This window comes from Petaurus breviceps, unplaced genomic scaffold, assembly GCF_028583685.1.
Source record: "Petaurus breviceps papuanus isolate PSGF00001 unplaced genomic scaffold, PetGlider_PUasm1.0 551, whole genome shotgun sequence".
NCBI classification, from domain to species: Eukaryota; Metazoa; Chordata; class Mammalia; order Diprotodontia; family Petauridae; genus Petaurus; species Petaurus breviceps.
In genome coordinates, this window is record NW_027186372.1 from 37,527,900 (window position 1) to 37,551,402 (window position 23,503).

Here is a 23,503-nt window from a genome sequence, read left to right on the forward strand (position 1 = left end):
CTGCTGAATTGAAAATGTTATTGTACATATGTCAAAACAACGAAACTCAGATGGGTTTTGTGGGTCGCAGTATGGCATAGCAGAAAAGAGACATGAATGAGCAGACCTGAATTCAAGCCCCAACTCCATCATTTACTAGCTGTGTGACCTTGGACAAGTCACTTTACCTTGGAGAGTGTCATATTCCTCATATGTAAAATAATTAAAAACAAACAAAAAACTAATATCCCATTGCTAAAATCACTTTAAGTTCTGACATTATAAGAAAGATCAAATTCATTTACACATACCTGATATTTATAGATTTTTAAAACATTGATGTAGATAAAGTGCTCCTGATGAGAATATTTGCTATCAGGTTAGCATTTGGGAAAAGCAGCAAAGGAAGCTGCTTTTTTGAGTCTATAATTAAGTCTATAACATGCCAGGCACATACAAAGACAGTTCTGCCCTCAAGAAGATTATATGCTACTGGACCTATTTCATTTGGAAGAACTAAAACCAGGTGATATTCCAGCTCTAAAACTATGATCCAAAGGGAAATACACAATCAAATGAAATAAGTCCATACTGCTATAACCAAAAAAAAAGTCTTGTGTTCTGTGTTATGCTGTAGCATAAAATAGAATACATTTATAAACCAGAAGAACAAAACCACAAAATTTAACAGGTCCTACTATATGACTGTAAAATGGGCTTTGGAAGAACATTACCAGTGTAAATTAATAAGTCACTAATTTAATAGTGAAACATTAAATTGTCCCTTTGTGGACAACTCTGCAATATTACTGGGCACCTACTAAATTAAGTAATCTTCAAAAACTGATGCCCAATTACAGTACTGAGGATATGGTATCAAAGCTCCAAGTACAGTATCATAAGGCGCTTTAAAAATGCACTACAATTATAATGACCAAGGTTGACCCCAAAGAAGAAATAAGAACATGTACCTCACTCCCTTCTTTGCAGAGACAGGGGTCAATGAATGTTGCAACACTGCATATACCATACTGTCAGACTCAGCTGATGATATTAATTAATTTTGCTAAACTGATTTTTTCTTTCCTCTTTTTAAAATTTTTTGGGACAAGGGATAGCTTGCTAAAGATATACTCAGAAATGAAGGTGACAGTTTAAAAAAATGTGAAGAATAAACTTTTTTATAAAATGCACTGCAAAAATCTGACAATGACTAGGAGGAAAAAACTGATTTGTTGTTCATAATATATAACATACGTAGCCACAAAAATGAAGATATCAACTTTTTTTTTTTAACTTTCAGTCTATTTACCAAAAATACCATGGGAAAATAACGTACTTTCAAATTATATAAATGGGTAGTTTCCAAAAGAAGAAATGCAAACTTTTAACAACCATATAAAATGATACTCCAAATCACTAACAATGAAAAATACAAATTAAAATAGCTCTGAGACTAGGGGTAGCTAGGTGGTGCAGTGAATAGAGCACAGCCCTGGAGTCAGAAGGACTGAATTCAAATTTGGCCTCAGACACTTGACACACTAGCCTTGCAACTTTGGGCAAGTCACTTAATCCCAATTGCCCTGACTTCCCCCCTCCAAAAAAGAAAAAAAAAATTTTTTTTTTAAATAGCTCTGATATTTCATCTTATAACCATCAAATTAGGAAAGAAGACAAAACGATGAAAGGCAAATGTGGGAGAGGGTGTTTGTGGAGCTGTGAGTTGATTTGTTTCTGAAAGCAAAAGTAATATTCCATTTTGCTCTAAGCAGATAAAAGACAGAAAGGCCCTATATATACATAAATACTGATAGCAATTTTTTTTTGGTGTGGCTACAAGAGACTGGAAGCAAAGTGGGTGCATATCAATTGGGGAATGGTTAAACCAAAAATGGTATCTAAATGTAATAGAATATTACTGTACCACAAGAAATAACAAATAGGAGGAATTTCAAGAAAATTGGGAAGAGTTGTATGAATTGATGCACCAAAAAGTAAGCAAAACCAGATAATTATTTACACAATTATCCAAATGATGATAAGGAAAATGACACTAAACAAAGTCAGAACTTTGAGGGATGCAGTCGCCAATACTGGAAGATAGACCAGACTTAGAATGAGGAACACTATGAGACACAGTAGATTTAGTGGATTTTTTTTCTTATTTGTGTTTTTGTTACTAGGAAAGATTATGACTGGGGAAGGGATAGTGATTTTTTTTTAAGCACCAATAAAACCTTTTTAAAAAACACACAACAGTTCTGCTTCAGTTCAGGCACTGGGTATGTTTCAGAGGGCAAATGGACACAAAATAAACTTAAATGTTATTTCCATTACTACACAAACTTTTTCTTTCAAGGAAAAACTCTTTAAGAAATAAAACAAAGGGGCGGCCAGGTAGCACAGCGAGTAAGAGCACCTGACCTGGGGGAGGGTTGACCTGGGGTATCAAATCCGGGCTCAGACACTTAGCACCCACCCAGAAACACCTGGTGGTGTAACCTTGAGCAAGTTACTTAACCCCAATTGCTTTAAAAAAATAAAATAAAATAAAACAAAAAATTAAAACTGTATTTCAGGCACAAACTTTTCTAGTATAAAACTGACAAATATATTTATTATAAACTATAATGAATTATAAATTTATTTATAATTATAAATTCAGTTATGCTTCAGTTCATATGCATAATCAACTTAAAGTCATTTGTTAAAACAGTACTCCAAAAATTAAGAGTAGTGTTAGAGTTCAAACCAGGAATATCCTAAGATTTAGTACTGGAAAAGATCATATCAATTTCCAACCACCTCATTTTATGGCTAAGGAAACTGAGAACCACAAAGATTAAGTGATTTGCCCAAGGTCACACAGGTATTAAGTATCAGAGCTAGGAGCTGAACTCAGGTAATAATACCTTTGGAAGAATAAAACACAATCATCTTTTTCACCTTGTAAACATTATTTTCAAGAGTAAATCAATTCAAATGAACTTTTGTCACTATATTAGGAAAACTAAAGAAAAAAAGGCTCCCAACCTAAAATATTCAGTTTGTTTTTTTTTTCTTTTCTCATCCTCCTAATTTAAAATGTCTACTGAAGAATGTTCTATGTGATGAGTTATTCACTCAACCACCAAGTGAGAATAGTAAATCTCATCTCTTGTTGGTCAAAAGCCCAAAGGTTCTACTGAAGAAAAGAAAATCAGTACATGGTCCTGATTTTTGGAATAAAGGCAAGATTCTTTACAACTTTTTTGACCTTTAAAGAATTTGGCATTCATCCATTAATTATTTGACTTGAAGCTTCAACCTGATAGCATCATTCTCATTTCTGAAAGGAAACACTCAAACATATACTGAGAGAGGTAAAATGTCCTGGCTCTAAGTTGTATTTAGTCCAGTCATACTGGAATAACAAGTAAAACCAATGGAGTTAATCCTATCACGGGACAAAAATTGTTATATTACATCTAAAATATAAGAACTAGCTAATGTACATAAAGTGTAAATATAAATCCTGAAACACTTCCTAAATCTATCATCTCCCATAGCATTTTAGTTGTACTTACTAATGAACTTATTTAATATAAAGTATAGTTCTCTATGCCTGCTAGACTGAAAGTTCTTTGAGGACTAGGATCTTGCTAGCCAAAAAGTTTTTTATTTCCTCCAGATACTAGCACAGTGCTCTGCAAATAAAGTATTTATTTAGTATTTACTTTTTGTCCAAACCTTTGATTTCATCAATTTTGAGGGTTCTAGATGTGGGAAATTCCTCCACTGATGCACAGAACCAACTGTTCTGTAACATATACAAGCCTGGTCTAAGAAGAGAGGTTAAATTACTTTGCCCATGGTCACAAAGGTAGTATATGTCAGAGGCAAAACTTGAAGCCTGGCATTCCCGACTCAAAGGCTAACTCTATTTACTAAGCCACAATGCTTCTTAAATATTTGTTGGTATATTAGAAAAAAAAATTGTGTGTGTGTCTGTGTGTGTGTGTACACATGGGTGGGGAGGGTTTGAGACTAGCTATATACAACATTGTTTAAAACAAAACTAGAGGTATTTAGTTGTCAAAAGTGTGTTTAAGAAGAAAAGACAACACCAGAAAACCTAGATTTATTCTAGGAAATTAATAGATGTAAATATTAATTTAACATTTTGGCAGGCTCAAATTCCACTGAATGATAAATATAATAGCTCTCCAAAAGATATAAGATATCAGTTAACCAAATAAGACATTAGAAATACTTTCTGATGGTTAAATGATTTTAGTTGTAACATCAATCAATAAAGTATTTCTTAAGTGCCTACTTATTTATACATATGTGTTTGTTTCCAGGGACATTTTATCTTATTTTGTTTTAACCTAAAAGTTAAACCAACATCATACCAAAAGTAATACTTTTCCATGAAACTGTGGATAGCTTCAAATAAGTCTCAGTGAACTTCTAGCCTAGATCTTCTTTGAGATCATTAAATTATTTTCAGTAAATTACTAGCATTTCCCAGATTCAACAGCTGTTTATTAATTACCGTTTATACACAAAACACCAAGTAGAAACTGGGAGTAAAACAAAGACATAATCTCTGCCCTTGTGGAGTTTATAATCTAAGGGGCTATGGCATATCTCTCAAGCATAGCCATACTTTCAAAGAATTTACCTCATGCACAGTAGATGAGCTAAACATTAGCTGGGCAATTATTTTTCCTCTTCATGTGGGCAAATGTAGAGAGGCAGAATGGAAGAGGGGGCCAGAATGCTGGCCTTTAAGTCAGGAAGACCAGGGTTTAAATACCATCTATGACAGTTAGTGGTTGAACCAGTCTAAGCCTCAAACAATTCTAAATTTAACAAAGTTAAAGATGATTTGCATCTGCATTGGTCCAGGATCCTTCTACCCAGAAGTCAGACACTTGACCTATTGGAGAAATCCACAGGATGATTCGCCATGAAACTCTGTGGTGTAAAATTATGGCTAACAAAGCCCATAAAGAACGCTAGACTTGGGAGTCAGAAGTCAAGACTTGGACTCTGCAAATCATTACCTAAGTGACCAAAGGCAAACCACTTCTCTGCACCTCAGTTTCCTCATCAGCAAAAATAAGTCTGGGTAGGGTAATGTAATGGCAAGCACAGAAGTAATTCACACCTTGTTTTAGCTATTGAATTAACACTTTGTTTCAGTTCAAGTTTCTTGAGCCTTGTATCAAGTCTGTTAAGAAACAGAACTTGTGAACCCCACAGCTTGTGAACCTAGAACTCATGAACTCCTGCAATAGGAAGGGAAGGAGCTAATGACCATATATACCGTGTTTCCCGGATAATAAGACATTGTCTTATTTTTTTTTTTTGGACAGAAAAACACCAGAGGGCTTATTTTCAGGGGAGGGCTTATTTTAATGAACATTGATAGCAATTTTAATAAACAGGTAAATGTGAACTAAAAAATGTACCTTTATTCAATAAGCAAATCACTGGGGAAGAACAGGATGACGCGCTCACTGCTGCAGCTCTGATTGGATGCAGCTCGGAGTGCGGCATGCGTTTCACGGGGGGGTGCATACAGAGGGTACCGTAATGTAGCATGTAGCGCAGGGGATCACCTTCACTACAGCAGCAATCTCAATAGGGCTTATTTTTGGGGGAGAGCTTATTTTAGAGGAATCTTACACAGCAAAGGGAGGGCTTATTTTCGGGATAGATCTTATTATCGGGGAAACGGTAAGTAGAATTTCCAGGCTAGAGACAGCAGAAATGGGAAGAGGACTCTTCTGGTGGCAGAATCAAGAAGGAAAAAACTTGTGGTATCTCAGCACTCTGTCTGCTCTGTCTCTGTTGATGTTTGCTTGTGATACTTTGTACAGAAGCCCTGGGGCCTTATTGGAATCCCTGAAAGAGGATTTTCTGGTTGTATGTTTACAGAAGTTCTGGAGGAGGGTTTTGGAGGTCCTGGGACTTTACTAATGATCTGTGCTGACCTCTTAGACCGTGTTTGTGGATCTGTGTTGATTTCTACGTTGATGATTTGTGCTGACCTGTGGGACCTTGTTTGTGAGTCTGTGTTGATTTCTATGATGATGATTTGTGTTGAATTCTCAGACCTTGTTGGAGGGTCTGAGTAGATTTCACAGGCTGATGATGGTGCTGGCAACATGAATGAATATTATTGTGGCCCTGTCAAACTTTGTCTTCCCAGAAACAGGAACTGTGAAGGACTTGAGGTGGATTGGACACTGTGAACTTCAATATGGAATGGGAACTGGACAAAGAGCTGGACAAGGAACTGGGAGCTGCCTGCCTTTCAACCCAGGTGACAGTTTGAGCTGGGACCATGGAAGAGGAACCATGAAAGCTGAGAGCCATCCTCGAGTCAAGCTGAAAGAAGATTTTACTTGGATTCTGTGTACTGACTGAAAGAAGATTTTACTTGGATTCTGTGTACTGACTGAGAAGATTATGATGTACTGTGACCTAGGGGTGAAGAACTTTGACTTTTGTACTTTGTGATTAAATTAAGGATTTGTGATTGACTAAATGAATGTACTTTGTTGAAAACTGTGACCACTTTGGCAAAAACTATGTGGCCATTTTAGTGATAAGTTGTTGAGTTGTGATATAGTGAATGCTGTATTTTGATTTTCTGTGAGAAGCTGTAACACTGTGAATGCTGTATTTTGATTTTCTATAAATATTTTGCTCAAATTTTGAATAGAGAGCTCACTGGGAATACTGGAGTTCTTAAACTAAGGTCCATGACCTTAAAAAAATTTTTTTTAAGAAATGCATTTCAATATAATTGATTTCCTTTGTAATCCTATGTTTTATTTTAAGCATCTAAAAAATATTATTCTGAGAAAAGGTTCATAGGCTTTACCACATTGTCAAAGGGGTCTGTGACACAGAAAAGGGCAAGATTCCCTACTCTAATGATTCCTTCTGCTCTTACTTTCTGTGAAAAAATACAGAAGCTATAAATTAAGGAAAAATTTAGCAGATCAATAACTGCTAAATAAATTCATAAATGAAATCCAACACATGACCTTAGTGTCTGTGCATATCTTGCACAGGATCAAAGGATTACAAACTGGAAGGAACTCAAGAGATTTACTAATAAGACCTAGAGAGTGGAAATGACTGGCTCAAGATCACCTGACCAGTAAGCAACAGGGCTGATATTTAAACCTAAGTCTTTTCAATTCAAATTCGATGCTCCCTGATATTTAAAGACAGCAATACCAACAATTTTCCAAACACACTGAACAAGATAATGATATAACTAGTAGTTCACAAAGATAGGTCTAAGAGCTATAAAATATCTCAATTGGAAGGCAGCTCAAAAATCATTTATTCCAAGCAATACAGTATCCTGAGTCCTTTCTACAACACTCAGAAGTGATCGATAAAAGAGAAGTTACTACTGTTACAGAGCAGCCATTTTTATAGAGTTGTAACTGTGGGGGAATTTTTGCTCATGTGGAATAGAACAAAAATCTGCCTCTCTACAACCTCAAATTGATTCAAATGGATTCAACAAGCATTTATGAAATACCTACTGTGCCGGGCACTAAAAGGAAAACAGTTCCTGCCTTCAAAGAGCTTATATTCTACTAGAGGGAAAGAACATGTACAGTCAGTACAGACATAGACAGCTAAGTCAATACAAAAATGTGTACAAAGTAAATACAAAGGAGTTCCAGGGACAGAGGGAGCCATCAACTCAAAGAATCAGGAAAAGACTCTTATAAGAAGTAGCATTTCTGAGTCTTGAAGGGGAACTAGGTGGTTTCAGGAGGACAATCTGTTTAAAGGCACTGAGAAAGAAGATGGAAACTCAAGACAGTTTGGCTGGACTAAGTGTGATTCAGTAATGTGTAATCTGCCTGTGAATAGTTTTGAATGCAAAACAGAGCAGTTTGTATTTTATCCCAGAGGCAATAAGTAACCAAAGAAACTTCATGAGCAATAGTGGCACTGTCAGATTGAAAGAATATCAATTCTGCAACTGTGTAGAGGATGAAGTGGAGAGGAAAGGGTTTAAATACAGAGATATCAATTAGGAAACTATTACAATAGTCCAGGGACTAAATTAAGATGGTTGTGGTGTGAGCAGAAAGAAGACAGTTGTGATACATGTTGTACAAGCAAAACAGACAAGAAGGGACAACTGATTAGGATATAGCGAGGGTAGTAGGAAGGAAAGTAAAGAGTCAGTAGCTCAGAGGTTTCAAGTCCAGGTGACTGGGAAGAATGGTCATGCGTTTGAAAGAAATAAGCAAGTTAGGAAGAACAGTAAGCTTAAGGGGAAAAATAACATTTCCTTTGGACATGTTCAATGTGAGAGGCTTAAGGGATATCCAAGTGGAGACGTCTAGCAGCCAACTGGAGATGTGTGGTTGCAGTTCAGGAAAGAGATCAGGACTGCATAAAGATTTGGTAATCTGCATGATAGCTGAATTAATGGGAGTCAAATGAGATGGAGCTGGAAGAAAGAAGTCAGAGAAGTCTTGAGGTACATCCACACATATAAATCACCCATTGCAACTAGTTATGCTAATCCCTTTCCTTGAAAATAACTCTTTAAATATTTGAGGATAGCTATGAAGCTGTATCTTTTCTTCACTAGGGTAAACCATCTATATAATTCTTTCACATTCTGTCTTTGCAGGATGCGGTATTCACAATCTCCTTTCAGTCCTTTCATTAAGGGCTGCCATAGCTGCCTAAAGGGCTTGTCTTTGGGGATTCATTTTATGCCTATAGCACCTTTTTTCTCCTTTTGCAACTGTAATCTCTGATTTGTAGGTGATTTGTGTAATGAAAGTGATAGTGTTTTCCAGAACTTTGGGGATGGAGGGTTTAAGTGGGTGTCAACTTAAATTTTTTCTTCAGGGGGTATGTGAAGGGCTCAACTGTAATATATTTTACAAGGAAAAGTTAATATAAATATGGGGCACTTGGGTGTCACAGTGGATAGAGCACCAGACTTGGAGTCAGAAAGACATGGGTTCAAATCCAGCCTGAGATACTTTCCAAGCTGTTTGACCCTAGACAAGTCACTTAACCCTGCTTATCTGTTTCCTCATCTATAAAATGAGCTGGAGAAAAAAATGGCAAACTATTCCAGTATCTTTGCCAAGAAAACCCTAAAAGAGTTCAAAGAGTCAGACACAACTGAAACAACTGAACTACAAAAATATAAATAATGGGGGGCTCACCAAAAGCCTCGTAGTAATCACAAGGCTTTCTAATTGGCTAAGAGTTAAGCTGGGACTGCAGATGGGCAAATTAATTTGATCCCAGACACCCATACAAGGTAAATCCAAAATTAGCAGGTGGTAGTCTGGGTTGAGAGTTGCCAATTTCATTTTTGTAGTAATGGAGCCAAGTCAGACTCCAGGAACTACATAAAAATGGAATAATCTGGATGTTTCAGTATCAACCAGACTAGGCTTTTACACAAATTTGAGAACACCTGCAATCCTAGTCTTGATATTTTTGTATACTTACTCTCCTTCCTTGTGAATAAACTCTAAAAATTTACCTATGGCTTGAGTATGCAAGATCAGAGTTATAGGAGAAAGGGGAAGAAAGTGCTGGAACTGGGCAACAAGAAACCTGTAGGCTGAGCAGATGATTATTGAAAGGTAATTCAAGGGGCGGCTAGGTGGCACAGTGAATAGAGCACTAGCCCTAGAGTCAGGAGGACCTGAGTTCAAATCCAGCTCAGACACCTGACACACTAGCCTTGTGACTTTGGGCAAGTCACTTAACCCCAATTGCCCTTCAAAAAGCAAAACAAAACAAAACAAACAAAAACCTAAAGGTATTCAGGGATCAGTTTCACCAGATCTCTAAACCAAGGAGAAACCAAAAAAGGATCAAAGTGATTCGGGTCTTGAGTTAAGGGCTAGAAATCAGTAAAGTTTATAAATCAACAAAGGAGAATGCCTTGGGGTTGAATAAAAAAGGTTTCCTCAACCAGCAACAGAAAGGAAATGATGATCCTCAAAGCTACCGTGTTTCCCCGATAATAAGACCTATCCCGAAAATAAGCCCTCCCCTTACTGTGTAAGATTCCTCTAAAATAAGCCCTCCCCCGAAAATAAGCCCTATTGAGATTGCTACTGTAGTGAAGGTGATCTCCTGCGCTACACGCTACATTACGGTACCCTCTGTATGCACCGTCCCCCCCCATGAAACGCACGCCGCGCTCCGAGCTGAATCCAATCAGAGCTGCAGCAGTGAGCGCGTCATCCTGTTCTTCCCCAGTGATTTGCTTATTGAATAAAGGTACATTTTTTTGTTCACATTTACCTGTTTATTAAAATTGCTGTCAATGTTCATTAAAATAAGCCCTCCCCTGAAAATAAGCCCTCTGGTGTTTTTCTGTCCAAAAAAAATTTAATAAGACAGTGTCTTATTATCGGGGAAACACGGTACCTCAGGCAGCAAGGTCTAAGACTCAGAGCCAACCAACCCTCAAGGTGCTTAGACACAAAGAACATTCAAATCTGTTTTCATAAACTTGAAAAGCAACTTCAAGATCAATAATATTACAACCTTTTATTTATATGGCCATTTTTTTGAGGCAAAGAATTTTTACATACACCCTACTAATACTCATGACATTCTTATGAGGTGGATTCAAAAGACTGTCATCATTAGCCCAATTTTACAGATGAGACACTAAAAGTAGATGGAAGTTAAATGACTTCTCCAACATCACAGAGAAGCAAAGAGATCTGGAACTCTCCAGCCCTCCTGAGAAACCTAAGAATATATTACAAATATTCAAATGCCCCCCCAAAATTTTTCAAAAACAAACAAACCACCAACTAAATACAATCACAGATTTGCAAAATGTATACTAGAAAAACGTGAAGAAATTTCTTCATCAAGGAAAAATGCCTTATTTTCACTTAATGTCTTTTATTCATAAGAGCTCAAACACTTGTTATAGAGGAAGCAGTGGGTAGTGGAGAGATGACTGAATTCAAAGAAACTGGGTTTAAATCCCAACTTCTGTGATCACCAGCAAATTTCTTTACTTATCTGAACCTCAGTTTCCTATCTAGAAAATGAGCTTGAGCCAGATGGCCTTTAGACCCTTCCAGGTTTATATCTATGATACTACAGTCCCTATACATAAGGCTCTATCCTGTGGTGTGTCACTGTGGGTAATTCATGAATTATAAAACAAGCAATAAAAATTACTTATTCCAAATCTTCAATAGACATAGTGTGATATAGTGGAAAGGATACCAATGTATTAGTTAGGAGACCAGGATTTGGTCCAGTTCTACCACTAATTAGCTTCGGAAAGTCAGATAACCAATCAATCAACAAACGACTACCTACTATGTGCCAGGCAATGGAGATATAAAGAAGCCTCCAAGAAGTTTAAACTCTATCTAGGCCAAGTCTGAATTTAATTTCCCTTTGCCTCAGTTTCCTCCTACGTACAATGAGGTAGAATTAATTCATATGTACCTTTTAGCTCCAAAATATACTAGCTCTATGCTATTATGATCCTTGTGTGCTAAATGGGAACACTCCCATTTTACAGGCTAGAAAGCTTACCTGAAATATTAACCAGTCAATATAATAGGGTAAGGAACAAGACATCTGCTTCCTAACTCAAATCTAGTTCCCTTTCACCTTATTGCAATATTATTTTTATGAACACCAAAAAAAAAAAAACAACAACACTCTACTTTACCTGCAAACCAAAGAGGATATACTTCCTCCAGTGTTCTCTCTTTTCCCATTTTCCTTCCCCCAAAGTAATATATCTCAGAGCCTACAAAATTTCTATTGTGTCAATAGCAGATCATCCTGTAGCTTAAAAGCATCTCTTGTTTAACACACACACACACACACACACACACACACACACACACACAGAAATATATTGCTGTTACACTAGGGAACAGGTATACCATTAAAAAAAACTTTTAAAAAAGATTATGCAACATTATTGCAAATTAAATGAAGAGAAAATGTAAGGCAAGATAAGTTATCCAAGTTCCACATACAGATCATAAATATTGAACAAAGTTTAACAATTAAGCCTGGAATACTATGACAATTTGACTAAAGAAAAATCTCCAGATTATGGATGATACAAAAAAGTGAATTTATAACAATATTCCATTTTAGTAGATCATTTAATCATGCAGCTATTAAAAGAAACCTAATCTTTCCCCAAAGTCTACTACTTAGAAAGTCTTACATGCTTCATACCACACCTACATACACAACTCCTAGTACTATATACATTTATTTCAGCAAAAGTCACCTGTTTGCTAGCTACTGACTTTAGATAAGAAAAAAAAAAACTAACCTCTATGTTCATATAAAAGAAAAAGTATGGTGTGTGCTAACTTGAAAGGTCGTGTGGTATATAGCCAAGAGAGCAGTGGATGAGAGGTTCTGGATTTAAATTACAACTCTCTATGGGCTACCTAAAAGATGTGTGGGACAAGGCAATCAATTAACTTCTCCAGGCCTCAGTTTCCTCATTTGTGAAATGGAGAAGCTGCAAAGTAGTATGGTACAGTAGGAAGAGCACTGGCTTTAGAGTCAAAGGAACTGGGTTCAAACTCTGCCTCTGTCACTATCACTGTGATCTAAGGCAAAACACACCTTTGCTGGCCTTTTTTTTCATCTATCAAATGAAGGGGAGGGGATGGACTAGATGGTCTTTAAGATCCCTCCCAGCTCTAAATCTGCAATCCTGATTTCTAAGACTCCCGTCCAGTTCTAAATACTATGCTAGCACAACTAAAAATAAATTGAAATAATGAAATCAATTACTAATGTTGAACTAAACCTAGTAATTCATTTTTGACTAATGAAAATTGAAGGCAAGATTCTATGAACCTTAAACATTCAAATCACATATACTGAAAAAGTCAGGAAGAAATACTGTTAGCAGATTTAAGAAACTTTAAAACAAAAGTTCTCCAAAAGTTATGAGGTTAATAAAAAAAATGGATATTTCAATCTAAGATGAAAGGGTGAAGTTGTAAGGACTATGTGTTTTGTTTTTAAAGAAAAGGCAAGTGGGGGCAGCCAGGTAGCACAGCGAGTAAGAGCACCAGCTCCAGTGTTGAGAAGACCTAGAGATCGAATCCCGGGCTCAGACACTTAGTACCCACCCAGCACCCACCCAGAAACACCTGGCCATGTAACCTTGAGCAAGTTACTTAACCCCAATTGCTTAGGGGCGGCCAGGTGGCTCAGTGAGTAAGAGCACAGGCCCCAGTGCTGGGATGACCTGGGATCGAATCCAGGCTCAGATCCTCAGTACCACACCCAGAAATAACTGGCCTTGTAACCTTCAGCAAGTTACTTAACCCCGATTGCTTTAAAAAAAAAAAAAAAAAGAAAGAAAGAAAGAAAAGAAAAGGCAAGTGACTGCAATAGGAAAGTCTGGAACCATACACTTATCTTCATTAAAATAATTTTTCTAAACCAATACATACATTTAACCAAAACCATTGATCACAAAATCCTGTCTAATACTATTTCATATCTGTTCTACCAATATACAATTAAATAAAGGATAGATGTAAGGGAAACCTCAAAAAATTGCAAATAGGAACAAGCAGCTGCTGTTTATAACTGTCCAGACTTTGCAATAAAAATTGTCCTCTTTAATATACACTGTACAGTTCCTCAAAACACATCAATATACCTCCCCCACCCCCCAATAATTCAGTAACAAGAAATAAACTGACAAAATATACACTATAACATTCTGTCTCCTCCTCCTAGTCTCCTCCAAATATACACAAATAAATCTGGATACTTTAATGTTCCCCACCTTGGCCACTTCCACCCACTTTTGCTCATGGATAAGACATTACATATACTCAGATATATATTGTCTCAGGTAATTTTCAGATGTCCTATGTCATTTTCACTAGGTAGTCACCAATGTGAATCTTCTAAGTCTGTAACAAAACTTGCTCCTTGTCCTCTACTTCTCACCCTCCACCTTTACACACCAAAATTGAAGACGTAAAACTAGACTGAAAAGCATTTCCTCTGCAGTGTGTAGCAGTCCCATCCCAAGACACAAAAGTAATACATTTGCTTATATGATCCCTCCTCTACCTCTGGAGTATGAAAAAAAAAAATAAACCCCTAGACACAGGTGTTCCTAGACACTGTCCTCAGCAACCCTCACTTACCCAGGGCTACTCACACAGTCCAAACTCCTCTTTGCCTACTAACGAGAAGATGGCAAAGATGGCCTTCAACTTTCTCACCATTCTCCTTTCTCTGGGACAGAACCAAATTCCAAAAGAAATGAAAAACTTAAGTCCTCATTCCCCCATGGAGGGACCAAAGACCTCACTCCACAGTTCCTCCTCAATCCCCTCGGGGTGGGAGGGGGGGGTGAGGGAGGGCGGAAAAACCTCACCCCACCCCAAACAAAACAGACCCTGGCTTAGCATCCCCCCCCCACCACATCCCCATCCCTGGGCAAAGACATCTTCTTAGTCCTGCCTCTTCTTCCCCAAGGAACGTCTCAACTGTTAGCCCAGAAATAAAACACACCATTTACAAACATCTTTTTCTGCCCCTTCCCTACCCCAGAGGCAAAAACATCTCCTGCTCCATCTTTCCTCACTCCTCCTCTTAGTAGTGTCCCCCCCCCTTCTTGCCCCCTCCTCTGCCCCACTTCCAGTCACCCCTCGCTGGGGGCAAGTCCTACCCCTTCCATCCTTGCTGTTCCCTCCCTTGGTTGGGGGGGGGGGGTCCTCTCCCCCCTCCCCCCAAACAAAATAGAACCTCGCCAAGTCCCGGCCCCCCTTCAACAAGGATCTCCCCCTCCCCCGCACTGGCCCCCAACGCCCACGTCGGCCCTGACCTCCGGCGCCCGTCCCGGCCCCGGCCCCGGCGGCGCGGGGACACTCACATCGGCTCCAGTAACTTGGCCAGCCACGACTTGAGGGCATCCACATCCTCTATGAGCATGGTGCAGGGCGGGAGGTCTCTACCACTCCTCCCTCCCCGACCCCCACCCGTCCGTGGGCCTCCGCGCCGCCGCGCCCCCCCCCCCCTACACGCCCCCTTCACTGCTCCCCGGCCCGCCGGCCACCGGGCATCTCCAGAGGCTCCAACCTACACCCCCCGGCCAGGGCCTAACAGGAACTAACCTAAGAGCCCAGTACACAACCTAGCCCAACTGCGCAGGCGGGCGGGAGGCAGCGCCCGAGCAACACCGGCCTGGGCCAATAGGAGGGAGAGGGCCGTGCGGACAAAGCCAATGGCAAGCGCCGGCTCTCTTCCCTCCCCTCCCTCGGCAGGCCGGGCCCGGTTCTGAAGGGGGGATACAGCAAGTTAGGTGGAGGGAACACGTGAACTCCTGGTGCAACATGGTATCTTGGAGAAGGTGGGTGGTGTGGCTCTTAAAGGGACCGTGGCGCCTTTTTTGGAGCATGCTGCCGGCCCCTAGCTGCCAGCGTCTAGAGCTGACCAAGCCTTGGGGGGAATCCAGCCGAGAACCTGCATGCTGGGTTACTTCCTCTCTGTGTCCTGGAAACACTTGCCCGTGACCTGAAATGACTGAGGTGGAGTAAGTCTGTAATAGTGTGTGCAACACGCTCTCGGTCACGCTCCCTCCCGTCAACATGGGATGCAAAAATTTTACTTTTTTTGTACACACCCACTTTTTACACTTACACATGCTTCCGACTTTTTCCTCCTACAATCAAATCGCCCACAATCACATTCAAATAATTATCAACTGTCCAAATTACAGAATTTTTTTTCCTTTAAAATGATACACTGAGTTAAAAAAAAAAAAAAAGGCATCGCGATGTAGTGGAAAAGAGTACAAGATTTGGAGTCAGAGCCCTGAGGACCCGTTCCTGACTCTGCTACTTTGCTATTTAGGCGACTTATGTGCAAGTCATTTCTGGGCCTGCGTTTCCAGTTTCTAAGAAATGATCTCAATTCTCCCAAGTGTAAGGCATTCACTCAGAAAACATAGTGAACAGAATGTCCTTAGACATCTCTTCACAGCAGTCTACTTCTAGGGAGACTATCTAAAACCAAAAATATTGTTCGCAAGGAGTATCTTGGTAAGAAAAAGGAATAAGAAAATGAAAGGAAGCAATTGAGGATCTAGGTTTGGACTAGGTTAACAATTCCCGTTCAAGATGTTAAAGTAACTTGTTTGGACAACTTGAAAAATTGATGAGTGAGGATCATACATGCATTCAGTATGTATATATGCTAAACGTGCACACACATACACACACACACACACACACACACACACACATATATATATATATATATATATATACACACACACACAGAGTAAAAAAGCAATGAAGATAAGTTCCATAAGCCACATGGAAACTGGTTTGCGATTTCATTACTTCAATCACATTGAATTTCATTAGTTGAATTGAACTGAATTACTAAATGTACCCTGATCATACCTTACCAAAATGTTTCAATTTCTCCTTTCTCCCTTTTATCTTTCAATTCATTCAGTTTTACATTTATTGAACACCTACTATGTACAAGACCTTGTGCTAGATCTAGGAAATACAGAAAGGGTCTTTGTTCTCATTTATTTTGTACCCAAGTTGGAGAGATAAACTATTATAAATTGGACTGTGATAAGTACATAGGAGGGCAAAACGGGGGCACAAAAGTTCAGGTGACTGAGAGATTACTTCTGGCAGGAAGTGAGGAAAAAGACATCTCCCTTTTATTCTTTATCTGTTCTTTCTTTTCCCTACCATCTCCTTTTCAACAAATTTAATGGAATAACAGAAATGGGCCTTCTGCTTCCCATTTACAAGAATTCCTTCCACACAGCCAACAAAGTAATTTTCCTAAATTTAAGATTTAACTGATGGGGATGGGATTCTCACCGGACCCTTTAAAGGAAAAACCATGTCTTTGAGACCTGGGTCATTCCTTTTAGGAGTCTAGTTTGAATCCCATTCCCATCATTCTCACCTCAAACAAATGGGACTCAAATTCACTTGGATTAAGAGGTGGAGATCTCAACTTCTGCTTCCTGCTGGCAAGGAGCATAGAGCTGTCCCTGCCCTGCTGGGATTCGGGGAGGAAGTTGACTGCAACTGAGCACAGGGGATGATGGGGGTATACTGTTTGCTACTAACTGTAGGTGAATGGCCTGATGTCTGGAAGACACAAATCTAACAAGCAAGTCTTCAGGGCCCAAATATAGGGAGAAGTAAAAGTGCAAGAGTCCCATTAAAATAATTTGCATTTGACCTGCAGAATTATCTAATCTTGTTATTTTCTCAAAAGTTTTCACTTGGATTCCAAATTCCTATTGTGATGCTATTGTGAAGTAACAGAACTTTTTCATGTAGAAGTTTTCTACCCCTGGATTCATTAAGTTACACAAATGAATTTGCCAGAGACTTGGTTCAGGGGCTTTGGGGTCCAGGTCCCAAAGACATGGTCTTTCCTTTTAGGGGTCTAGCACGAATCCCATCCCCATAGTAACCATGTCACCCCTTAATATATCACATAGGCTCCCTATTGCCACTAAGATCATAAGGTTATAGGTTCTTAGGATCACAAAACTAGAGCTAGAAGGAATCTTAAAGAGAATCTAATCCAACTCTCATTTTACATGTGAGGAAACTCAGGTCCGGAGAGGTTATGACTTGCTCAACATCAAATATAAACTTTTCTGCTCAGCATTTAAAGCTCTTCCTCCCTTCCTCCTTTTCCAATCCTCTTACATGCTATATCCTGACACATACGCTATAGTCCAGATAACAGCCTGTACAATGCTCCATCTCCCCTGTTCTTTATACTTACTATCCTCTATTCCTGAAAAGCACTTCCACCTTCCCTCCACCTCTTCAGATCCTTGACTTTTTTCATGACAGCAGTTCAAAAAAAAAAAACAACAACTTTCTAAATCAGGCCTGAACAACATACAGACCGAGGGTCACTTGCAACCCAACAAAAGGTTTCTGGTGGCTTGCAAAAAATGTAGAGGATATAAAAGAACGTAAAGATGTAGGGAGTGCTTTGAGTATCCCTCACTTAACGCACCTTCTACTAGTCACTATAGATAACTTGGCGAGTGGGTTGCCACTGCACATTCTCTCTTGTTTGTCATGTGACCCTCAACAACCAACCATCATCAATTTGTCTCTAGTCTGAAAGGAGCAATTTCATGATAAAAATCTTAAGTAATGATTGTAATTAATTTATATCAATTGAAATTTCTCTTTTTAAAAATATGGTTTATTTAAAAAATAATTCAATTATTAATTATACCTTTGTTTAGAAAGTGAGCCACTAAAAACCTATCTGCTCCTCAAAGAAGTTTAGCCTATTTTAATTTTGGCCCCTACCTATTGCCAAGGTGCTGGTCTATTCTCAATGAAACCTAGCCTCATTCCTCCAGGTACTAATGTGCTTTCCTCCCCAAACCACCTTATATTTATTTTAGATATATTCTACATATACTTATCTAAATGTGAGGAAATGCTGCTAGGCTCACAGGCTCTGGGGTACTGTGCTCAATCCATATTCTGTACTTAGGCATGTGATTTAGACTAGCTTCAGTTTAGGGGAGCCTAGCCTCTAAAGAGTAGGGGACTAGGCTCCTTGACCTCGTATTTATCTGCCTTTTAAACCCCGACTTCCTATCCCTATGCCCTGCTGGAGAAGGAAATACCAAATCATTCCTGTATCTTTGTCAAGAAAACCCCCAAAGGGGTGACAAAGAGTCTGCCATGACTGAAAATGACAAAACAACAGTACCAGTGCCTCTGGGAAAATTTTACTTATTGAATGGGTCAGAGATTCTTAATTTTTTTTGTTTTGTTTTGGAAGCTTTTGACAATTTGGTGGAGTCTATGGATCCCTTCTCCAAATAATGTTTCTAAATGCATAAAATAAAACAGATAGGACTACAAAGGAAATTAGTTATACTGAAATAGAATTTGTGATCATCTATTTATCTTTCTACTATCTATCTATCTATCTATCTATCTATCTATCTATCTATCTATCTATCTATCTACTTATCTGTCTGCTATCTAGAAGTTCATGGACCCCAGGTTAAGAACCTTAAAATTCAGGATTTCTCCAAAAGAAGGAATAGAAAGATACTTAAATCACAACATGAATCCGATATGGTACTGGTATTTTGCTAAACATAAAGGCCTCAATAACTTGCATTAATAAAACAATTGAAAACAGCATTAAGCAATTTAAGTTATAACTTAGTTTGAAACTTAAACCTCATCAAAATAAAAAGAGGTTTTCAGTACTGGTCCAAATTAGGCATTTTTCATCTCATCATGGCTATCTAACGTCCTAACAATTCCCAGTTCATGTTTGATGGTAAAATTGCTAAGCCTAGGCCTTGTTGGTACACTTCTTTCCAGTGTAGATGCTTACCCCAGAAGGTAGCCAACTCTAATCCAATGGGACTCAGAACTATTGAAATTACAAAGTGTTATAGGAATGTAAATTTTTAAGATCTTCCCTGCCTCTAGTTTAAATGCACCTGGAGCCTGTGGTGGGAGGCTTGTTTTTCAGGAGATATTTTGTGATTGGGCAGTGGGTCAAGAAAGTTGTTACATTTTCTGAGCCAGGAGAAGGCTATATAAAACCTTGATGTGAGGCTTTGCTTTGGGTCTCACTTTGAGAAGTGTTGTGTGATTTGACCAGATAAGACTCTGGGCAGCCGTTGTTGAGAGCACCCTGGCTTTGAAAACCCAGATGTTGATGCTTCCCTCTCTGGTAACTGTGATTAGGTATGGATGTATTTAATGGCTGGACAGTTTGGAAGCCTGTCTGCTGAAATGTTCTTGTAACTTATGCTTATAACCTCTGTATATTTTGAAGTTTGGGCTGCTGACCTTTTCCCCCTGATCTAGGTAAATGATATATGTTTGATTGATTAAAGTAAGCTTGTTAACCCATTCTGAGTTGCTTTCCTTTAGCAAAGCAGATCTAAGAACCTGTGTTGGCAGCCACCCTGGGGATGCTTGCTGCTACACAAGATCACTCCTAATCCTAGTAGAAATATGGGATTGAAACTACCCCTATTTAGCTTTGGTGTCTAGATTAGGTACAAACAGAACTGAGTATGAAATAGGGCCTGTACACCTTCTTGAATCAAATCAAAGTCATTGTGTGAGAGATTAATCACCTAAGCAATTTGTATATATTTTTTAGAATTTTTTTGGAGGGGGGTGATTTGATTTGATAAGTTTTGCTGGTTTGGTTTCTTTTTCTCTTTTTTTTTTTACTTTTAAAAGGTTGTTATATGGGATGACTTTCTGAGAGGGAGAAGGGGGAAGAATACAGAGGTAAACTTGGGCAATGAAAAAACCACATATCAATAAAAATTTATCTTAAAAAAATTTAAGTACAACTCAAGTGATACCTTTTACATGAGGCCTTTCTTGATTCCCCTTAGTTATTAGGAGGCTTTTTCTCCCAAAATTACTGTGTAATAGTTTGTACATACTTTGTATTATAGAAGCAGCATATAGTAACCTCAGAGTCAGGAAAACCCAGATTCAAATCTTGTCTGTGATGCTTCCTGGCTTCAACTTCACAATGTCCCAGGAAGCTATCTAAGAATTTTTATTGAAAAAAGGAAATTTCCTCATTGGATGTTCCCTACTAATGAAATCACAGTCTAAAAAAAAAAGAAGAAATATTTTGTGTTAATTTGTTATGTGCTTTGTACTGATTTACTTTTTACTGATTTACTTTAATTTGTACTGATTTGTACTTATTATGAGTGTATCTTATAACTAAGTAGAACATATATCCCCAAAGGGGAAAGATCATTTTACTTTTGACTTTGTATCCTCAGAATCTAGTATAGTGCCTTACATGCAATAGGTGCTAAGTAATTGCTAAATTGAATAGAAGTATCCTGATTTTAATTGATTAGGCTTAAGGCTGGGCATGAAAGTGGTAAACTGTCATGATAATAAAGAAGTAATTGCCTTCTTTTATAAGGATACAAACCATATCTTAGTTTTGTATCTTCTCTGCAAGAATCTCAGTCTGTTTTAAAACATCTCTAACAGGACAGATGTATTAGAAATGAGCTGCAGAGAGGTTTGTGACATATATAAAGTCAACAAGACAGTTAATGACAAAGCTGGGTTAAATTGAATTCCGCAAACAATTAATGTTGACATTATGCTGCAAGTTAGTAAAACAAAAATGAAAGATTGATACAGTTCCTACTGTCAAAGATCTTACAAAGTCTAGAATGGGAGAAAACATGGAGTATTGCTGAATTTAGATTCAGAGAACCTGAGTTCAAATCTTAGTTCTGCTATTTACTATGTGCTCTTTGAGCAAGTCAATAAGTTTCTCTGGGCTTCAGTTTCTGCATCTATAAAATAATAGAATCCAAGGTCTCATCCAGCTCTCAATTTAGGATGAATACAAAAAAAGTATTACATAAAATGCAAAATAGAATCCAATTCATTTAACTCATGTACAGCTTTTCTGCATTGACTATAAAGAAACAGAATATGAGCTGATACTAGAGATTGTTAATAGGAATTGTGTCTGCAGTAGTGGTGATGGATTGCAGAGAGCTAATCACAATCCCCTGGAAACCAGTAGCTCCTATTTTGCATTCACATTTTAACTTAGGATCAAAATTGTATGACTAGTCTGTGACCATGGAAGTAGATTGGCCATGCATGATGCTGAGTCTCATTTTTTCCTGTCTTCATACGTAGACAACTTGGTTATTTCAAAGGGAGGCAATTATATTTACCATACTAGTCACTGTAGTCTCATCTGCTGACTTAATAGCTAGGCATTCATTGAAACTGAATTGCAAACCATGTGTTGTATAATTGGCTTCCTCACATGTCACATGAAGAAGAGAACAAGCACCTCTTTTTTTTTTTTTTGGTAAATAGTATTTTATTTTTTCCAATTTCATGTAAAGATAGTTTTCAACATTCATTTTTTATAAGATTTTGAATTTCAAATTTTTCTCCCTCCCCCCCCCCCCCCCCAAGATGGTAAGCAATCTGATATAGATTTTACATGTGCAATCATGTAAACATAGTTCCACATTAGTCATGAGAAAACAAGCACCTTTGCTCTTCTTAGCCAAGGAGAGTTCTAGAAATCCAAAGATTGATCCTCTTCTGACCTTTTTCTCTCGCCTTGGAGAAATTGCTCTCCCTGATTGGTGACTGCCTCTCCCTGATCACTATTTCAGGAAAAACTCCAGCCATGCTTCACTTTACTCCTCCATGGTCTCACCAGACCTCTTGTCCTGGAAGAATGCCCTTTCCTCTCTTCTATCTAACCTCAGTTTGGGAGCCATAAGCCATGATCAAATCAACTTTGCCATCATGCCTCAATGGATATATCAACAATCTGCTTCTCTATATGGGCCCACTAACTTTTCCTGTAATTTTCAGGAATAAAGAGCCTTCTCTGTGGCCACTACTCTTCTTTGTATGTTGTCTTCTCCATTAGAAAGTAAGCTTCTTGAGGGCAGGAATTTTCTTTGTTTTTTGCATTTGTATCCCTAGCTTTTGACACATGGTAAGTGCTTAATAAATACATTTTTATTCATCCATTTATATATGAAGTCATATTAACTTACTTGGAGAAACAGTAACTAAGACTACGGGGAGAAGGAGAGGGAATTAATAGAAATAGAGAGGATAGACATTTAAGATAATTGCAAGAACAAATATCATGGGACATAGGATCATAAATTGTGAGCTGAAAGAGATCTTAGAAGTCATCTAGTCCAACCCATTTTGCTGATGAGACAAACTAAGGTCTAGAGAATCTAAGTAACTTTGTTCAAGGCCACACTGAGAGTAAGTTGCAGAACTAGTTCAAACACAGGTCCTGTACTGCAGATCCAATGGTCTTTCTCCTGTACCATGCTGATTCCTCCAGTAAGTAATTTAATTCTTCTGGCTTCAGGTCAACCCCATCATACATGGTACATCAAACAAATGTTCATCTCACCCCTTTCACTCAAGCATTGGCAGAAGCAGACTTCTCTCAAAATCAGGAATGGATCACAGAAGGAAATGGATTTGAGGGATTTCTCTTCTCTTGTGCACAGGATAGTAATGGGATTGCCATCTAATCCACTTGGACCACTTGATCCAGCTTTCTCTAGGGAAAGATGGAGAGGGAAGTGAAAATTTTCAAATCGATGCTGTAAGGAAAGCAATGACTAAAAGTCTTTTTGGATCCAGAGAGAAAATTCTTATGACATTTAGCCATTTGTGTATAATTTAAAATCAATCCATGTTCCATGAAATATTAATGTTCCATGCAAAATAAATTAAACCGTTAGATTTTCAAATCAGGAAGCTCATACCCCAAATCTGTTGGCTCACTCTTTTGTCTGTAGACTAGATTGTCATCTGGCTTCACTTTTAAAATTTGCTATAGAGCAAGAGTTCTGGAAATTTCTGTTTTCAAACTTTATGCCAGTGGAGCTGTAATCTTCCCATGC

General features: G+C 38.3%; 1 protein-coding gene across 4 annotated transcripts in view; it reads right to left on the reverse strand.

Moving 5' to 3' along the window:
- The window catches only part of RBM27 (RNA binding motif protein 27), a 74,068-nt gene extending 58,994 nt beyond the window's left edge, over positions 1-15,074 (reverse strand). For all 4 annotated transcript variants that reach the window (XM_069102670.1, XM_069102668.1, XM_069102669.1 and 1 more), the window contains exon 1: positions 14,918-15,074. In XM_069102670.1, the coding sequence (XP_068958771.1) occupies positions 14,918-14,976 (59 nt within the window). In that variant the 5' untranslated portion in view covers positions 14,977-15,074. The remainder of the gene's footprint in view (positions 1-14,917) is intronic.
- Between the last annotated feature and the right edge of the window lie 8,429 nt (positions 15,075-23,503).